Source organism: Bolinopsis microptera, chromosome 10 (assembly GCF_026151205.1).
Source record: "Bolinopsis microptera isolate Bmic1 chromosome 10, MBARI_Bmic_1.0, whole genome shotgun sequence".
In the NCBI taxonomy this organism is placed as follows: Eukaryota; Metazoa; Ctenophora; class Tentaculata; order Lobata; family Bolinopsidae; genus Bolinopsis; species Bolinopsis microptera.
Genome location: NC_087081.1, coordinates 16,854,522 through 16,875,833, shown reverse-complemented (window position 1 = coordinate 16,875,833; position 21,312 = coordinate 16,854,522). Strand labels below are relative to the sequence as shown.

At 43.3% G+C, this 21,312-nt stretch overlaps 1 protein-coding gene across 2 annotated transcripts in view; it reads right to left on the bottom strand.

Moving 5' to 3' along the window:
• Positions 1 to 21,312, bottom strand: part of LOC134822366 (mucin-2-like) — a 100,782-nt gene that overhangs the window by 15,852 nt on the left and 63,618 nt on the right. The window contains exons 1-3 of one of the 2 annotated variants that reach the window (XM_063833396.1): positions 18,027 to 18,218; positions 17,624 to 17,793; positions 7,596 to 7,663 (exon numbers count right to left, since the gene is read on the bottom strand). The exons of the other annotated variant lie outside the window; for it this stretch is intronic. Of the exons in view, the coding sequence (XP_063689466.1) occupies positions 7,596 to 7,663; positions 17,624 to 17,793; positions 18,027 to 18,206 (418 nt within the window). The 5' untranslated portion in view covers positions 18,207 to 18,218. Of the gene's footprint in view, positions 1 to 7,595; positions 7,664 to 17,623; positions 17,794 to 18,026; positions 18,219 to 21,312 lie in introns of those variants that run through there. 2 annotated transcript variants of the gene reach the window in all.

The following is a 21,312-nucleotide window of genomic DNA, read 5'->3' as shown; positions in this document are numbered from 1 at the left end:
GCCAAAAAGAAGAACCTGCGATGAGTTCATACCCTGTCTAATAAAAAGACCTTGTTTCACTTTAGACAGTAAAAGTTCCTCAACATGTTTTGCGATATGCACAGGGAGTAGATCTTTGTAATAAGCCAGCCTTGTATAAAGCCATTCCGGACACTTCGACGAAATATATGAGGCAGGTGCAGGTGTTGGTGCAGCAGGAGCAGGTGCAGCTGGAACATGAACTGGTGTGGGTGAAGCAGGAGTAGATGCAGGCGTATCAGGTGCAGGTGCGGGTGCAGCATGATCTGGTTTTGTTGCAGGAGGAGCAGCAGATGGAACAGGTGCAGGAGATGGTGGAGGTGCAGAAGGAGCAGTAGCAGAAGGAGCAGAAGCAGATGGAACAGGTGCAGGAGGAGCAGCAGATGGAACAGGTGCAGGAGGAGCAGCCGATGGAACAGGTGCAGGAGATGGTGGAGGTGCAGAAGGAGCAGTAGCAGAAGGAGCAGAAGCAGATGGAACAGGTGCAGGAGGAGCAGCAGATGGAACAGGTGCAGGAGGAGTAGAAGCAGATGGAACAGGTGCAGGAGGAGCAGCAGATGGAACAGGTGCAGGAGATGGTGGAGGTGCAGCAGATGGAACATGTGCAGGAAGAGCAGATGCAGCAGATGGAACAGGTGCAGCAGATGGTGGAGGTGCAGCAGATGGAACAGGTGCAGGAAGAGTAGGTGCAGCAGATAGAACAGGTGCAGGAGAAGTAGTAGATGGAAAATCACCCGGAGTTAAGTCCCACAAGCTATCAGACCGATCAGGAAATTGTGAGGGTAAAGGGGATGCAGGGATCAGTGAACTGTCTACTAGATAACGGAGATGAGTGGGGATACTAGCAAAACCAAAAAAATAGCAGTGAATGTTAGCCTTAACAATCTTTTTAAACAAAATGTTACCTGTGTAGCTGAAATGTAAATTATCCGTACGCTGGATGTAATTGAAAGCATCATTAGGAGTAATGTGAAAAGGGTTAGAAACTAATACAAAATTAAATTTATTACGTAAAGAAACCAATTCAGCGTTAAAAGCATTAATTTTAGAAAGAAAATGTGATCTTTCACACTTAGGATAATCAAAACGAGGCAAAACAATATTCACAAAAACAATAGCCTTAGGAAACTTAAGATGCACACAATTCATGAGGTCAGTAAACATTTCTGCAAACGTAACACTATCACACGAACACCTACCTTTTATATTGTTAGTTCCCACCATGACGTAGACAGCATCTATCTGCGGCAGTTTCCGAGGATTGATGTTGGTAACCTCGTCTGCCACGTGCTCAGTGTCCATACCACGGTGAGAGAAAACATGTAGTCCACGGTATGATTGCGGATATAAACGTGTAGGTTCTTCGGGACGTTCGGAATCAATGTATTTAACCATTGAATCTCCTATAACCACAACCTGAACAAAATTGATTTGTCAATAATCGTGTAATGTAAAAACATAAATAGAAGTAAGAGTGTAAGTTGTAATAACTAATACTTCTACATCTGTTGGGGTTTACTGTAAAAAAATTTAGAAAATGTGGCTAGACATGTACATATTATAGTAAAATCATAACATTTAAATACTCACGTTCTTATCCGTATAGACGAACTCCTCAGGAGAGAAACTGGCGGTGTTGCACTTAAACTGTGCGGGCCCCGGGTTAGTTTCCACATCGCCTGATAGTATTAGGCACATCCTGGACCAAACAGCAGAAGGAGACGAATCACCAGCTATAGCGTTTACGACCAGTTGAAGAACCAGGATGGCAGGACTAGATGGCATTAGGCCAGCAACCTCGAGGTACTGCAACTGAGCACTAGCAGCTTCAACTGTTGATGTCAAGTAAATTAATTGAGCCAAAACCAGATTATAAATCAAATTTAATGTTGACATGATGTTAAGGTTGCAACAACTTTGAAAAATAAACTCCAAATAAAATTCAACACTCAACACAGCTCCTGAAGCCAAAACCAAGGTGTTCTGTGGTTGAAGGGCGACCACGAAAAGCTGTTGAGGGTTCATTAGAACCGTCCATAGACTGGGTGTAGAGAGCAGACGACCTATAAATAGGATTGCTATTTATTATACAATGATATCTTCAACAACCAATCTAATAGAGCACAGAAAAGCTTAAGGAAACGAAACGTAGCAGATGTGCAATTTCAACCGTAAACGAACTCACCATAACCAACGAGAACTCCAGTGTTCATCGACGACGCAAACATCAGCACAACCAGGACAGAACTAGCCGCTAAAGCTCCCCGCACGAAGAATGTTCTCGTGAAGGTGTAGAATGAGCTGACACCGTAATCAGAGTGCTTGTAAACAAACGTCAGTCGATTGAATAATAACCAGATATGTACATTATGACAAAAGTAATATTGCACATTAACCAAACTCCTCGAGGTCAAATTTATTGTAGGCAATAATACTTGGTTTCCAAAGTAACATAATACCATACTAAACATATCAAAACAGTCAAACAAAAACCCTGTCACAGCAACTTTTACCTCGTCAAAACAAATGTCATATTTAATCAAATTATCCGGTGCCAAGTCGGTGGAACATCCCATCAAAAACAAAATGATTAACAGCTTGTACTTCATTAAATAAAGATGAAAGGTTTGTTAAGTTAAATTGAACAGAATGGATACGTAACGTGGCGTGTAATTTACGGAAAGACTTAATTTCGTCGCGCGATCATTTATCAACAGTCTAGTAACGTGACGTCACGCGAGTTCAAGTAGACCCATCGTCTGTAGGAAGCACAATGCATCTGTGGTTAAATTCTGCGCGCGCGCGGCTTTTTCGTTGCATAGTAACGAACGGAAGTAAGCAAGGAACACGACATACATTTGACCCACCTACTGCAATCTCCAAAATCCACGTTTTTCTGCAAAAACCTCCATTCGTAACCTTCCACTTTATATTTTTACAAAATAGTGGATGGAAAAAATCTCGAAGAGCGAGTGTAGAGTGTCAGTGATTTAGCACGCTCGGTTACTGGGCCCGTGTTCCCACACTGAACAATGGGACATCTATGGCCTACTGGCAACGAAAGTTTGGAGAGGAAAACATTGTAAACGTTTAAACACGGGAACTCTCATGTGTTTCTCGTAGGATTTTAACACAAAATATTAAGACAAGATACCGTAACACAAGAAGAAACGAGCAATAAAGAAGTGAGAACACTGAGCGTATAATACTGGGAGGCTTTTAGTGTAATCGTATATTAGTATTTATTATACAGTGATCTACTTTGTTTACTTTGTATTTTTTTCATTTATATCTCCAAGCACACAAAATCACGAACAGGGCAAGGAGTGTATATTTCTACATAGGGGGGGGGGGGGGGGTCGTTCACATATTACGTGATCAGCCGAGGGGGGCGGGCGGGGGGGGGGGTTCGTTCACATATTACGTGATCAGCCGAGGGGGGGGGGGGGGCTCGTCGTTCACTTATTTCGTGATCAGCGAGGGCGGGGGGGGGGGGGGTCGTTCACATATTACGTGATCAGCCGAGGGGGGGGGGTCGTTCACATATTACGTGATCAGCCGAGAGGGGGGGGGGGGGGGGGGGGGGTCGTTCACATATTACGATGATCAGCCGAGGGGGGGGGCCCTTTTTTCGTGGGGGGGGGGGGGGGGGGGGGGGGGGGGGGTTCCTTTGGGGGTGCCGGGGGGGGGGGGTCGTTCCTTTTCGTTCGCCGGGGGGGGGGGGGGGGGGGGGTTTTTGGTCGGGGGGGGGGGGGGGGGGGGTCGTTTCACTTTTGGGGGGGGGGGGGGGGGGTCTTTTCACTATTAGTGATCAGCGGGGGGGGGGGGGGTTTTGTGTCGGGGGGGGGGGGGGGGGTCTTTCCAATTGTGTGGGGGGGGGGGGTTTTTCGGGTCGGGGGGGGGGGGGGGGTCTTTTCCCTTTAGGTGGAGGGGGGGGGGGGGGGGGGGTCTTCCCCAATATTACGTTGGGGGGGGGGGGGTCGTTCCTTCGTGGGGGGGGGGGGGGGGGGGGGGTCGTTCCATATTACGTGATCACCCGAGGGGGGGGGGGTTTTCTTCCCGGGCCGAGGGGGGGGGGGTTTTCCCCAAAATATTAGTGATCACCCCGAGGGGGGGGGGGGGGGGCCCTTCGTTCGGGGGGGGGGGGGGGTTTCCTTTTCTAAAGGGGGGGGGGGTCGTTCACATTTAGTGATCAGCCGGGGGGGGGGGGGGGGTCTTTCCCTTTCGTTCACGAGGGGGGGGGTGTTCACTTTGGGATCCCCCGGGGGGGGGGGGTCGTTCACTTTTGGACGGGGGGGGGGGGGGGGTGTTACATATTACGTGATCGCCGAGGGGGGGGGGGGGGGTCGTTCACATATTACTGATAGCCGGGGGGGGGGGGGGGGGGGGGGGGGGGAAAAAGGTCGGAGGGGGGGGGGGGGTCGTTCCTTTTCGGGGGGGGGGGGGGGGGGGGGGTGTTCTTTTGGGTTTCCCCCGGGGGGGGGGGGTTTTTGTGTCACAGGGGGGGGGGGGGGGGTTTTTCGTGTGGGGGGGGGGGGGTCGTTTTTTGGTGGGGGGGGGGGCCGGGGGGGGGGGGGGGGGTTTTTTGGTTGGGGGGGGGGGGGGGGGGGGGGGAAAGGGGGGGGGGGGGGGGGGTCGTTCCATATTGGAAGGGGGGGGGTGTTAAATTTTGGAGGGGGGGGGGGGGGGGGGGGGGGGGGTTTTTTGGGTGTCGGGGGGGGGGGGGGTCGTTTTTGTTCAAAGGGGGGGGGGGGGGGGGGTTTTCTTTGGGGAGGGGGGGGGGGGGTTTCGTTCCTTTCGTGTTCGGGGGGGGGGGGGGGCGTTCATATGGGGGGGGGGGGGGGGGGGGTCTTTTTTTGTGTGGGGGGGGGGGGTGTTCCTTTCGGTCGGGGGGGGGGGTTTCCTTTCGTGTCGGGGGGGGGGGGGGTTCTTTTGGGGGGGGGGGGGGGGGGGGGTGTTCACAATTGTGGGGGGGGGGGGGGGGGTTTTGGGGGGGGGGGGGGGGTTTGTTCTTTCGTGGGGGGGGGGGGTCGTTCACATATTCTGTTTAGCGGGGGGGGGGGGGGGGGGGGGGGGGGGTTTCCCAATTAGGGTGGGGGGGGGGGGGTTTAAATTTTGGGTTTGTGACGGGGGGGGGTTTGGTCGTTGATTACGTAATAAAAGTTTTCTTTTTTACTCTCTAGAATAATAACAATTTGACAATATTTGAATCCAAATTCTATTCAATTTCACTTTAATAGTGATAAAATTTAGAAATTTATTGAATACCTGGCTATAATAGTAGTTTAGAAGGTGCTTGGCTTAATTACGTGATGTAACTACTAATAAAGTAACAGACACTCTGATTAAGTTTATCGTGTGTAATATACAGTGACCCCCCATGTAATTACACTGGGGTCAATTGATCGGGTTAGGGTTAGGGTTAGGGTTAGGGTTAGGGTTAGGGTTAGGGTTAGGGACTAGGGTTAGGGACTAGGGTTAGCGTAAGGGTTATGGTTATGGTTAGGGTTAAGGTTAGGGTTAGGGTTAATTGTATTAAATTATATTGTTAATTGTCGGGGGTCAATTGTCGGAGGTCAATTGTCGGAGGTCAATTGTCGGAGGTCAATTGTCGGGGGGTCAGTTGTCGGGGGTCAGTTGTCGGGGGGTCAGTTGTCGGGGGGTCAATTGTCGGGGGGTCAATTGTCGGGGGGTCAGTTGTCGGGGGGTCAATTGTCGGGGGGTCAATTGTCGGGGGGTCAATTGTCGGGGAGTCAATTGTCAGGGGGTCAATTTTCGGGGGTCAATTGTCGGGGGGTCAATTGTCGGGGGGTCAGTTGTCGGCACTCGGGGGGTCAGTTGTCGGGGGGTCAGTTGTCGGGGGGGTCAGTTGTCGGGGGGTCAATTGTCGGGGGGTCAATTGTCGGGGGGTCAGTTGTCGGGGGGTCAATTGTCGGGGGGTCAATTGTCGGGGGGTCAATTGTCGGGGAGTCAATTGTCAGGGGGTCAATTTTCGGGGGTCAATTGTCGGGGGTCAATTGTCGGGGGGTCATTTGTCGGCACTCGGGGGGTCAGTTGTCGGGGGGTCAGTTGTCGGGGGTCAGTTGTCGGGAGGTCAGTTGTCGGCACTCGGGGGGTCAATTGTCGGGTGGTCAATTGTTGCCCACCCACTATCAAGTATAATATACGGTGCAATATACGGTGTTACAACACTGTGATAACACGTACTGATTAGATCTGATATCAGTAATCAGATCAGTTTCATGACTTAGTGGTCACACTCACAGTAACGTTGTAAACTTAATTCAAAGAGTTTAATTTAGCACTGAATGTACCGGAAGCTGGTAATTGAGGGGGAGACTGGGATAACTATCATCAATACTAATAATTTCAAGATGTGTGTGTGTGTCTGTGTGGAATTCCCGAACAGCTTAAGCCTTAATCAAAAAAAATGTAAGAGTTACGGGGCTGGTTTTTGTTCGGTATAGTGCCGAGAAAACTCTGACGAAGCCAAATGATAAAGGTTTTTTAAATCGGTCGGTGGTAAGTGGTTTAATTAATTGATCATTTTGTGACCCGAATGTGATAATAGAGTGTGTGTGTGTGTGTGTGTGTACTCTCCCACTCTCTCTCTCTCTCTCTCTCTCTCTCTCTCTCTCTCTCTCTCTCTCTCTCTCTCTCTCTCTCTCTCTCTCTCTCTCTCTCTCTCTCTCTCTCTCTCTCTCTCTCTCTCTCTCTCTCTCTCTCTCTCTCTCTCTCTCTCTCTCTCTCTCTCTCTCTCTCTCTCTCTCTCTCTCTCTCTCTCTCTCTCTCTCTCTCTCTCTCTCTCTCTCTCTCTCTAAAGTGAGGAGACAGCAGGCACAGGTTACACTAGTAACTCTAATAAAGTGAGGAGACAAACAAAACAACCACAATTATTGTAAGAAAAGGACACCTGGCAATGAAACAAAAGTGACAAGTTAGTAAAATGTGTAAAGGATGTGTAAGATATGTGGCGTAACAAAGGAGAGTTTCCGAGAAACAACCAACGTAAGCCATATTAAGACAAATTCACGTTGAACAGTCAAACCACGAATTGGTTTCAAACCACGAGTTGAAGGAGATTCTAGATTAGCCGGGTAGATTTTTATACCTCAGGAGTTTTAAATCTAATTAATTAATTAATTAGTTGTAAATTTAATTAATTAATTAATTAGTTGTAAATCTAATTGGATACTTGTCTTTAATATCCTCGCATTATAGCTTTCATAATACAAATAAAATCACTTTTTAGTATACTAATAAAGTTTAGTTGTGTGTAACCTGCTGCTAGGCTACTCTATAGTTTATTAATTAAGTTTAGTTGTGCGTTACCTGCTGCTACTTGACCAACTAATGACAACTATTTTGGCTATTAACCATCATACAGTATGACGTATGTACTATGTAAGACTATGTAAGATTTACCAAATTTGCTAATATCGTTTAAGTCTGAACATCTGTTTTACTAATGTATTTCAATAGCTAGCAATTAACTGACTGACTGAATGACTAACTAACTAACTAATTAACTAACTAACTAATTAACTAATTAACTGACTAATTAGTTAATTACTCACTGTCACTGGATTGACGTTGGTATCTTAGCTCAGGTTGTGCGACTTCTGCCTCTGTCTCCTTTCTCATCCTGAAAGCACAGCTTAATGTTAAAACATTCTCTATTATAGCCCAACATATAACATATATGACATGTTACCAAATACTAGAGAGACATATTGTAATATTATTGGTAATATAATACAAATATTACAACACTAGTTAATAGTTATGTAATGTAATCAATACTATAATTCATGCTAAAAAACTGACTACCAAAGAATACTATTAGCTTCCTCCCTGTGACCACGGGCTTTCTAGTCATTATTATAATTGAAAGAATTATTTCTGTATTTCCGTCGAGCAGGTTAGCAACTATGTCTACCTGGGTGCAACTATCAGTGGGGATGGGACAATCAACAGAGACCTGGATGTCCGTATCCAGAAGGCTAATGGCGCCTTTCATCAGCTCTGGAACATTTGGAATAGCAGAACTATAAAGACTCCAACCAAGATCAGGATCTATAGGGCTGCTGTCCTCACCATCTTGTTGTATGGAGCTGAAGTCTGGAACACCACCAAAAAGCAGATGAAACGCTTCGAGGTTTTCCATCAAACCTCCTTGAGAAGGATCCTTAGGATTAAATGGTTCTTTCATGTGACCAACGACGAAGTTCTTAGGAGGGCTGGCATCAAGTCTGTTGAGACTTTCATCAGTGCTGCCAGGCTACGTTGGTATGGACATGTAGTTAGAATGCCAGACTCTAGACTACCGAGGTTTCTGTTGAACTGGAAGCCAAATTATGGAAAGAGGTCAAGGGGCAGACCCCGTAAGAACTGGAAGTCCTGCGTACTCGAAGATGCTGCTAAGTTTACAGGTGTTGAAAACATCGACAATAACACAACAGAAGCTTTGGCTACCAACCGAGTACAGTGGAGACATATGTTACGCCGCCAACGCGATGTGTGTGATGCAGGCCACTCCAACGACTAGGAGGAGACCTTACCATGTATGTATGTATGTAACATGTATGTATTTCTGTATGTCTGTCTGTCTGTACGACCGCCCAAGTTCAAATCAGATGAGAAATAGGAAGTAGCATAGTAACCACTAACCATGGTGTTGGTGTTCAAAAGCGCACGTACGTGCACGTGCAAAGATTTGCGAGCGACATTTTTATCGGTTTTGTGGTAATTACGTTGTGTTCAGTGCGAGCTACATTTTAATCGGCTGTATCTTCGGTTGTGAGGGATATTTTTTGATGCGATAAAAACTGACTACCAAAGATTACTATTAGCTTCCTCCCTGTGACCACGGGCTTTCTAGTATATTAATAAACTAGTTATACAGAATGTAGTTCACAAAATGTACCCCTAGTTGGATGAGGTATATATCAGCTCAATAAGAAGGGACTGTGGTTGTGTAGTAATACTCTCAATGAGATTACTGAGGGTACGTGTCACCAGATTAACACATCCCATTTGTCATTTCCAAAACCACAAAATGAATAAAGTAATGTGAAAATAGCTCTCACACAGATGAATCATATCCCTCCTGGCTTACTGTTGCCAGGGTGAATGTTGCCAGGGTTATTGTTACCAGGGTTACTGTTGCCAGGGTTACTGTTGCCAGGGTTACTGTTGCCAGGGTTACTGTTGCCAGGGTTACTGTTGCCAGGGTTACTGTTGCCAGGGTTACTGTTGCCAGGGTTACTGTTGCCAGAGTTACTGTTGCCAGGGTTACTGTTGCCAGGGTTACTGTTGCCAGGGTTACTGTTGCCAGGGTTACTGTTGCCAGGGTTACTGTTGCCAGGGTTACTGTTGCCAGGGTTACTGTTGCCAGGGTTACTGTTGCCAGGGTTACTGTTGCCAGGGTTACTGTTGCCAGGGTTACTGTTGCCAGGGTTACTGTTGCCAGGGTTACTGTTGCCAGGGTTACTGTTGCCAGGGTTACTGTTGCCAGGGTTACTGTTGCCAGGGTTACTGTTACCAGGGTTACTGTTACCAGGGTTACTGTTGTCAGGGTTACTGTTACCAGGGTTACTGTTGCCAGGGTTACTGTTACCAGGGTTACTGTTGCCAGGGTTACTGTTGCCAGGGTTACTGTTACCAGGGTTACTGTTGCCAGGGTTACTGTTACCAGGGTTACTGTTACCTTTACCTAGTCTCATGTATAATTAACAAGCTGGTGTCCGAATATTGATAATAAGAATTTTCTAGATCAGCCATATTACAAAACCACGTGTATTTGTGGCAGAATAGCAATACCGGCAAAGCTATTCTAAGAAAACAACATATTCCAAGGATTTCAGCAACTTTCGTGGTAAATATCATGTTGGGTTCGTAGTATGAGGGACCACGCCATTTTTTATAAAGAATGTGTGAGAATTAGGAGGTGTAATGAGTTGGCCACACTCCAACATTCTTAAATTGTAGGGTACAAATACAATATAGGTCCAGCGTAATGTAATTACTAGAAAATAGTGAACTTTATAACTGTTTAAAACGGCTGGAGGCGGGCGGGGGACTGGTGGTAGTGACTAGTGGTGTTGGTGGTGGATGTGGTGATGGTAGTGGTGGTGGTGGTAGAAACTTAACGAGAGGTATTATCTTTTCAACAGTAGAATCCCAGTTGATAAGTTGATACTCAAACAGGGATTAAACAGGAACTAGCTAAACTGTAAAGGTATCCAGGGTATCCAGGCCAGGTACAGTAGTAACAGTAGTAACAGTAGGCCTACAGAGCAGCTATTATCATGTATTGTCACAGAGGGGCCACCAGAGGGGCCAGTAGAGGGGCCACCAGAGGGGCCAGTAGAGACTAGAGGACCACGTGTTTTAGCTTGGTAGTAAAGTAGGTAGTCCTGAACAACACCTCTAACAATCAGCACGGCGTCCTATTTCCTGCCCTCTCTATTGTAGTCCTCTCTCAGCAATCTCCTGTCTCATGAATATAATCTCCTGTCTCCTGTCTCATGAATATATATTAACATGTTCCTCCCTCACACTAGAGACTCAGCTTCTGTCTCTAATCACATAATCTCCCTAAAAACAATAAGACCCACAGTTCAGGTGAAGTTATAAGTATCTCCTGAACTGTGGGTCTCCTGATTCTCGCTCTCTATTCATTATCTACACTGCTCGCTCTGTCTGGGTCTTCAGTAGTGGTCTAGTGTCCAGCTAGTTGGTCTAGTGTCCAGCTAGTTGGTCTAGTGTCCAGCTAGTTGGTCTAGTGTCCAGCTAGTTGTTCTAGTGTCCAGCTAGTTGGTCTAGTGTCCAGCTAGTTGGTCTAGTGTCCAGCTAGTTGGTCTAGTGTCCAGCTAGTTGGTCTAGTGTCCAGCTAGTTGGTCTAGTGTCCAGCTAGTTGGTCTTGTGTCCAACTAGTTGGTCTAGTGTCCAGCTAGTTGGTTTTAAAGTTCTGTGTCGGAAATGGCATACATTTTTATGGCCCCCCTCCCCCCTCCCTATTTGTGAAAATTGTGTGGAAGCTCCAAACTTTGAGTTTGCGTAGTGCGGGAAAAACGACTTTTAGTGCGAATATATGTGCGGGAACCGGCTTAAAGTGCGATTCTGCACCCGCCGCACTTTTATGTCGTAATATAATGATATCTCAATATTATTACATGGAATGTTACTATTTAAGCAGAATACATTCATTATTCCTAATGTAATGCTTCTAGTATATACTGTTCCTATCACTGTTTTTTAATACATATACATTATACATGACATGATATAGCATATATATAGCTGATATAGCTGATATAGCTGATATAGCTGATCATACAAACACAACCCAAACTAAACCTATCACTTTCATTATCTGAATGTTTGAAACTTTCCTATTTAGACACAATGATAAAGTTGCCATTATTGGTTCTTCTCTGTATCCCTTTATCTCACTGTGGTAAGACTACTAGAAAGAGGGTAGCCGGAGAGATAGCACCAGTTAGTGCTACACAATCTCGCACTAAAGATGACAACGAGAAGGCATACTCTGCTAACCATGCTATAGACCTGGATCTGGAGACAAAGGCTACAACATTAGCTGATGGTAAAGATGAGCTCTGGTTTAAATTAGCTCTAGACCAGGTATATTGTGTTGAACAATTGGTTAGGTATATCGGTGATGGTACTGCTAAACAAACCTGGCTCTGCCCTGACAAGGCCTCGTGTACCTGTGAGGGGGGTGATTGCGGGAAATTCACCCTCACAGTGTACACAAAGAGGGGATCGTCTGACAACCTTGCCTCTATATCCAACTGTAAATATGGAGATAGGATCAAGATAGTGAAAACACAAGGAGGATTATTTTCTTTGAATGAGATAGCTATAATCGGGGGAAAAGGTGATTTATCTTTTAGCTTATTTAAATTTTCATTCAAATTCATTCCGCGGTATAATCAACTAACTTTAAACTTGTTACAATTAACACTAGTAGACAGTAGTAACTAGTATGCACTTAACACAAATTTCTACTTTTCAGTTTGTTCTCCAGGTTATTATATGGACACCAATTCAAAGCAATGCAAGGAATGTGAAGCTGGGAAGTACAGTGCTGCTGGATCTGCAACCTGTTCTAACTGTGAAGAAGGAACATTCAGTGCTGCTGGATCTGCAACTTGTTCTAACTGTGAAGAAGGAACATTCAGTGCTGCTGGATCTGCAACTTGTTCTAACTGTGAAGAAGGAACATTCAGTGCTGCTGGATCTGCAACTTGTTCTAACTGTGAAGAAGGAACATTCAGTGCTGCTGGATCTGCAACTTGTTCTAACTGTGAAGCAGGAACATTCAGTGCTGCTGGATCTGCAACCTGTTCTCAATGTGAAGCAGGAACATTCAGTGCTGCTGGATCTGCAACCTGTTCTAACTGTGAAGCAGGAACATTCAGTGCTGCTGGATCTGCAACTTGTTCTAACTGTGAAGAAGGAACATTCAGTGCTGCTGGATCTGCAACTTGTTCTAACTGTGAAGAAGGAACATTCAGTGCTGCTGGATCTGCAACCTGTTCTAACTGTGAAGCAGGAACATTCAGTGCTGCTGGATCTGCAACCTGTTCTAACTGTGAAGCAGGAACATTCAGTGCTGCTGGATCTGCAACTTGTTCTAACTGTGAAGCAGGAACATTCAGTGAGGTTGGATCTGCAACCTGTTCTAACTGTGAAGCAGGAACATTCAGTGCTGCTGGATCTGCAACTTGTTCTAACTGTGAAGAAGGAACATTCAGTGCTGCTGGATCTGCAACTAGTTCTAACTGTGAAGCAGGAACATTCAGTGCTGCTGGATCTGCAACTTGTTCTAACTGTGAAGCAGGAACATTCAGTGAGGTTGGATCTGCAACCTGTTCTGACTGTGAAGCAGGAACATTCAGTGCTGCTGGATCTGCAACCTGTTCTGACTGTGAAGAAGGAACATTCAGTGCTGCTGGATCTGCAACCTGTTCTGACTGTGAAGCAGGAACATTCAGTGCTGCTGGATCTGCAACCTGTTCTAACTGTGAAGCAGGAACATTCAGTGCTGCTGGATCTGCAACCTGTTCTAACTGTGAAGCAGGAACATTTAGTGCTGCTGGGTCTGCAACCTGTTCTGACTGTGAAGCAGGAACATTCAGTGCTGCTGGATCTGCAACCTGTTCTAACTGTGAAGCAGGAACATTCAGTGCTGCTGGATCTGCAACCTGTTCTAACTGTGAAGCAGGAACATTCAGTGAGGTTGGATCTGCAACCTGTTCTGATTGTGAAGCAGGAACATTCAGTGCTGCTGGATCTGCAACCTGTTCTAACTGTGAAGCAGGAACATTCAGTGCTGCTGGATCTGCAACCTGTTCTAACTGTGAAGCAGGAACATTCAGTGAGGTTGGATCTGCAACCTGTTCTGATTGTGAAGCAGGAACATTCAGTGAGGCTGGATCTGCAACCTGTTCTGACTGTGAAGCAGGAACATTCAGTGAGGTTGGATCTGCAACCTGTTCTGACTGTGAAGCAGGAACATTCAGTGAGGCTGGATCTGCAACCTGTTCTAACTGTGAAGCTGGAAAGTACAGTGATGCTGGATCTGCAACCTGTTCTGACTGTGAAGCAGGAACATTCAGTGCTGCTGGATCTGCAACCTGTTCTAACTGTGAAGCAGGAACATTCAGTGAGGCTGGATCTGCAACCTGTTCTGACTGTGAAGCTGGGAAATACAGTGCTGCTGGATCTGCAACCTGTTCTGACTGTGAAGCTGGGAAATACAGTGCTGCTGGATCTGCAACCTGTTCTGGATGTGAAGCAAGTGGATGTAGTAAGTAGTAACATTTAAACATCCTCAATCATGGTCGTAGTTTCTAAAATCGGTCTTCAATCTAAGTTATTTCAGCGGTATTTGAGCTATATATAATGTGTATTATGTAATACTATCAAACTTCAATCCTAGTCTGAAACAACAATAAATTTAATTTATTATAAATTATTTTATTTATTATAAATTATAGAAGTTCACCAGTACCAACTATCCCGAATACTTTCTAACTAATTTGAATGGGCAGAATGTTATTATTTCAGCTAGTTGCAACACTCCTCTGGACCCTCAGTTGAACATCATAGTGGCTCAGTCCCAACTACCGGCTGAACATGGAACTGAAATAACTTACAGCTGTTCACAGAAACATGCTCAAAAAGATGTGAACGTGAAGGCTATGTGTCAGGATGGACGGATTACATTCACGGATAATGTATATTCACCTTGCTCAAAAACAGGTACAAACTGCTTACTGCATGATATATTCAATATTAACTGAATGTAAATATTCATTTTAACCAAGTTAATTAGATAGAGATGAAATGTAATAATTGTTCCTTCCGATAGGGCTTGGTTGAAACAATTATTGCATTTCGTGAACTAAAATCATTTACCAACTAGAGTTTAAATTTCAATATTTTATTAAGAGCTCTAGCTAGTAACTAGTGACTATAATCTCTATATAAACTAAGATATAAATGATCAATATTGTTCCTTAACGCACACCAGGTATCTGCAAGGAGTAATTACGGTTCAACAATATTGGATCTGATTTATCAGACACAAAGTTTTAACTATTTAATTAGCACGGACTGTGGCCGGTGGCCCGTTTCACAGTGTGGCGGTTCTTGTAACTCTTGTCATTATACATATTATTGTAGGCTACATAATATAACATATGTCAAATGAATGTTCAGTCCTCTTGAGATTTAGAATTATTTAGAACGCGAACGAACATTTCATTTACAGACAATAGCTTCTTACGTTTCATAACCATTATTACAACCAATGTGAATCTTGATAGATTGAATTATTAGTAGTGACCAGGTCAACTTCTTGGAAAATGTTTTAGTTTCTGAGGAAAAGCAGACATTGTGATAGTTTGTGTTGCTAGTATTTTCTATGAAAGTAAACATCTTATTAAGGCTACAGTAGTATGTCATTGTTAATGCAATATGACTATTTACAAGCAGGAGAGATAAGTAAAATGACTGAAGTTTCTCCGAGCACTAATAACACAGTTTCTCAGAGCACTAATAACACTGTTAAATAACAGTTCGTAGTACTGATAATATTATTTCCAAGAAATGTAGAAAACAAAATGTACACTGTCTCTTTTCTGTCGGCTGAAATGAAGCTTATTCTACGTCATTATAGTGTCGTATATAGAGCTGTATTGAGAAGAGAAGCTGTGGAACTTGAAGCTTCCTTTAAACTTCTTAACTATTACAAGTATTGTGCTCAATCCTGATGGTTGGTGAAATAGCCTAAATAAGTTACGCCAATTAAGATGGAGTTTAACTCGAGATAGCAGTTACAAGTACAACTCCCTTTTTCAGGTTCCAATAGTGTAAAAGTAAACTCCTTCAGTAAGAAGGAATTAGCTGCTTGAAAACCTCGCCACCTAAAGAACAGCAAGTCATTTTAATATGCACGTTCTATTAAGTGTGCGCATTATTCAGTTCAATTAACCTTATATAACTATTTCCGGGAATTATATGCACTAAAACTCGTCGACACTGAGAGCTGATAATTTGAAGATTTTTCCCACAAGGAACCGAAGGTATTATCAGCACATACTGCGAGTCACTTCAGACTGGCTGGCGGGAAGTTTCAAAACAAATAACAGTGGCGCACTATATATTACACACTATTATATTGTATCATGCGCACGTATCACATTACACATCTTACACAAGCCACCGTCAATAGTTTTAACAAATAATACCTTCGCTTCTTCTGGCCGCAAATTCCCTCCAGCAAGCTGTCAGGAATCCAAAACGTATCAAGAGTAATACGGTAAGAAAATTCGTACCAAAGAAAGAGTCCCCGACAGTCTCTCTCACTGCCTTTAAATACTACTATTCACGTGACACATATGCCGGTCACGTAAACTAATACCATCCAAAAAGGGTACACCTAAACAAACATGTCAATCTGTAGGACCGATTGTCACGTGACCTCAGTTATCCCTTATATGGCACAAGGAGCTGCAATTGATCAGCTCTTAATTGGGCTACAATCCTTGACAGGCCTATAATTACCCAATTTTAAATGAACGATATCTCATTCTACAGAATGATGAGAGCGTAAACAGAATGCTTCCCGGAATCAGCACAATGAAGGGAACAAGATGCTGTTGGAATTTCAATTATTCATCTTCCACCCGTAGTCCCTACAAAAGAGGTGGCAAATAAGCCTAGTTAAGGAAAGTGAAGTGGAAACAGCTTGCTAACCGTGTGTAATGAGGTTAAGAACAAAAGGCCAATAAAAACAAGGAAAGAAGAACTAGTAGTCTAAAATGACGTGTACACTGGTGAAAGGAGAGTACAACAATTTGTAGGATCTAGTAGTAGTAGTAGTAGTAGTAGTAGTAGTAGTAGTAGTAGTAGTAGTAGTAGTAGCAGTAGTAGTAGTAGTAGTAGTAGTAGTAGTAGTAGCAGTAGTAGTAGTAGTAGTAGTAGTAGTAGTAGTAGTAGTAGTAGTAGTAGTAGTAGTAGTAGTAGTAGTAGAGTAGAGTAGAGTAGTAGTAGTAGTAGTAGTAGTAGTAGTAGTAGTAGTAGTAGTAGTAGTAGTAGTAGCTGTGTCTGTGTGCGTTAGAACAACATTGCTACTACGTGTTATCATGGTCACAACGCAGAAGCAAACATTTAATCGAGTAATACATAGTCAACTAATAACTTACTGTATATTAAAAACTATACCCCACTCTATTACTAATTACTTAAATAGTGTGTCTCAAAAGTCTAAATGGCCCTGTGGTCACTAGTAAACACAGCATATCTTTAGTGGTGCAGGCTGCACCGTGCAGCTCTGTGGTGCAGCTCTTTACCCTCTGTAAAACTGTGGTGGAGCTCTTTACCCTCTGTAAAACTAAACCAGACATCTATTTATTAACTTTTTTCATTTTAAAATTGTCAAATATATGCCAAGGGAGTAGGAGAGGGGAGGGTGGCCTAATGGCTTCCACTTTATCAATAAATATGGTTACGACACAGTTACCTAATTGCCTGACGCATGTGAAGTTAAATCAACCGTTAATGTTCAAGGAAATGGATAAATAGCAATCTCAACACTAACCCAGGTCCACCTCTTCATTACAAGACTCTATAATAATATATATTATATTTTATTCAGTTTAAAACTCGATGCGTACCTTATGTAATGCCTTAAAATTACTTTAGCTTTTATAGCGTTATATCAGTGTGTAGTCATACAATAACGAAATTACAATGGAGCTCACGTACTACACAGTATATATATACACGACACACGCACAGAGCACTATTTCAGGACAGGTATTTGTATTCTCAGCAACATTTACTGATCACCGCTTTAACCTATTACCTAGCCAACCTCCCTTTAATCCTACCAGCAAAAGCCAATATTAATTGAATTATTCGAATGTTTTGTATATAAATCAAAAGTGTACAATGGAATACCATATATATAACTCTATTTACTTTCAGTTAATGTTAGAACACACTATCACAGGGACACAGGGACAAGGAGTACACTTTTGCTAGATAAATAAATGTGTCAACAACTCACCAACTCTGAAAGGGGGGAGGATCTGCTGCTCTGATAGGTTTAGGCGTCTCAGTGCTGTATTTCTCATTCAGCTTGGCATTATCTCTGATGGGGGAACAGAGGATACAGTTTTCATTCTGACATGTGTCCCAGTGTCTTAATATCTGTGTAGATGAGGCACAGTGTACACCCTGAAATTAACGTTTAGATAATACTGTCTAACATTTAAGTGGTCTGGACATGTCAATATATTGACATGTTTTATCAGAATCTAAGTCCTTCTGCAGAATTGTTTTATAAAAATATGACAATGCTATATTATATAGCATTGTCAAAAATGGTAGTCTGAGCAATCATTTTCCATGCAATAACCTGTATTTATCACAAGTTTCACAAATATTCATTCGTTTTATTTATAACTCACCTGGCAAGCTCTGCCCTCCTTGCAAGTGTCCATGTGCAGGAGAACACTCTTAAACTCCCCACAATTAGCCACATCGCAAGGTTGTGAGACACACTTCTTGCTGTGAAGCAGTATTTCTAATTGTGTTCTTATCTTCCTGGTAGGACTTTTAATCGACTCCATTTCATGAAGGCTTAACATTTGATTTATTATCATACTGGAAAGCAATATTATATATTATATTAGAAGTTATAAGGTTAAGACCACTTTGGAACAATGGAAAAATTTTTCCGGTATATACTTCTCTCCCGCATTTGTGAGAGAAGCGAGCCATTGACTAGCAAGCTGGATAACAAAACTGTGGGGAGGGGGGGGGGGGGGGGGGGGGGTAAACATTGTCCAAAGAGTGATAGACATAATATGTCCCCAATATAGCTAAAATTATTCAAACAATATACACATAATATTTCATATTTGCAATGGTAATTGTCCAGTTATAAGGTGAAACACTGTGGGTTTTTAAGATTTAGGAGTGTTGATCAGGTTAAAGTTATTCACTTATTGTCGCACTGTGGGTGGAAGAGTTTTGGCACCTTTGTAACCCCTGATCATAGAGATTATACAGGTTCTGAGCAAATCAAATCACAGACCGTGTCTGACAAATAACATCACACCACAGTACCTTTGGCCTTTAAGGCTGATATTTTCATCTTAACGGGTGATACTCGTAAAATATTGATTCCAAAAAATATATCCAAGACAGTCTTGGTAGGTTATAAACCTACAACTTTTCAGCGAGGTATTTCAGCCTTTCAGTAGTACTGATAACCAGTGGCGTGAAGGTGACCTTTCCACATTAGGAACTCTGTCATTGTACTCACGTTTTTTAAAAGAAAAAAAGGAGGAAGTCCAACCCATGTAGCTGAGACACCTCACACAAATTAGACCAAAGTGGCTCTTGCTTGTGAAAGGTGTAACAACTACCTACCGAAGCGTTGGGATCATTTCGTCCGTAAAATTTCATACTTTTGCTTTTCTAGTGAGATGACAATAAAATGTATGGAACAGTATACAGATAATTTCAGCAATGGTAATTGTCTAGCTATAAGGATAGACAGTAGACACCCTCGAAAAATGAATAAACTAATACAATAGATTAACCCGGCTTAAATGCTATAAAAATGGTACAAGTTTTAAAAACTGGGGTATAAAAATATAAAGATATAACCCTTTGTAATATAAAAATGGTCAACTAAAAATAGAATCCACAAATTCACATCACAACAAAAAGCAGTTAAGACCCCCACCAAACAAGCACTCCATGACCTTTTAAGGTTTAGGAGTGTTAATCAGGTTAAGGTCCAAATCACTTATCGCTGTGGGTGGAAGAGTTTTGGTACCTCTGTAACCCCTGATAGAGATTACTGAGTTAGAGTACTCCATCTCTGCTGTTGATGTGCAGTCAGGAATGCTCAGACCGCCCATTCTTGCGGGAAGTGAAGCTATCTTTCTAATCTGATCAGGCAAAACTTTTGCCCATAATGGCTGGTATAAATAATATTACAATATTCCAAGAGTTTTAGGTGATCAGAAATCCCTGGGGTGGTACGGCAAACAAATTTCCACCTTTTGGAGGTTCCGTAGATGAAAGCGGAGTAAGCTAGCTGGGGTTAGTTGGTACCATTCTGGATGATGGGGCAAGGCTTGACATTGCAGCTAGAGGTCTGTGGTCACCAATGGAGATGGCATTTTTTGATATGAGGGTTTTACACCCCGGAGCCAAATCCAACGCTAACCATAACACCCCAGCAAAGATGTACAAGAAGCATGAGAGAGAGAAAGAAAGGAAATATGGAGACCGCTGTGTACAGATCGAAAAAGGAACCTGCAGTGGCCTTGTATTCTCGACCACCGGAGGTATGGGCCCACAGGCTACCATGTTCCTTAAACGAGTGACAACACTTCTGGCAGCCAAGACCAGCCAGGACAAAAGCCTCATCATGGCAAATCTTAGACGTCGTTTGCGATTTGAGCTACTTAAAACAGTTTTGATTGCAGTGAGAGGACACAGAGGACGGTATTATGAGAAAGCAATACCTGTTGACGAACTGGACCTAAATCTCGCACACACCACCAGCGATGAAGACAGGGGTGATGATGTTGATGATGAAGATGAGGAAGTTGATGATGAGGTTGAGAATGTAGAGGAAGAGGTTGCAGAAGAGTGAGCTGAAAAGAAGACTAGATTCTATTCTAATTTATTGATTATCATATTTATTGATATAAACATATAATATCCATTACTCCAGGAGTGATGACAGGATATATAAAAAAAAGCTGGGGTTAGTTTGCAGCTATATCGACGAGCCCTAGAATGTCTGCTTTCCAACTTTCTGTCTCCTTCAATATGAACTCTTTTACTCCTTCTTCTGATCCAATATATGACCCAAGATAACGGTGGCCTTTGGTAGTAATCTGTACATCTGGAAAGAGTTCCTTAGCTTTGGTAGCATGCTCTGGTTTCACTATCAACCATGTCTTGCTGGGCTTTGGGTAATACCCATACATGGGACCATGGTTTTTTAGATCCTCCCACCATTTCATGAGTTGATCAAGTTTACCCCCTGCTGCAGAGTCGTCTCCATACCAAACTTGTTTGGGATAAGTGCTAGGTTCCCTGTCTGGTTCTAGTTCTGAATCAGGTTCTGTCTGTTTTGTTAGTATTCTCACTGAGCTGCGAGGGCCACATCGCTGCAGTGTTTCTATTTCTATTATGGATTGTATTTGTATTTATATTCATTTATTTATTTATTAAGATGACTAACCATCTATCTCCATAGGAGTGGTGGGGCTGTTTTTACACTACAATTACTGCCTATCATTGCACCGTCTAACCAATAAAACATGGTAAACAGTGAAGATGAAAAAGAAAGTAATCCACCACCTGATACAGCAACATCATCAAATGTTCAAGGAGCAGTACTGCAACCAGAGCCAATACAAGTGCAGTACCAACAGCCAGCAGCCCGCCTTACAGCCCCACCGCAATGGAAAGCATCTATGAGTTATGAGGAATGGAGACTACAAGTTGAGATGTGGGACAAATTATGTGCAGTCAGAAAAGTAGACCCCGCAGAACAAGGGTATGCCTTGTTCAACCTAGTATCTCAACACACTGATCATAATATCGTATCAAAGCTCAACTCAGCAGTAAAAAACAAAGACATCGATGTTCTTGACGGAGAAGGAGTACAAAACATCATGAAGCTATTAGATAGAACATACAGGAAAGATGATACCAGTAAGA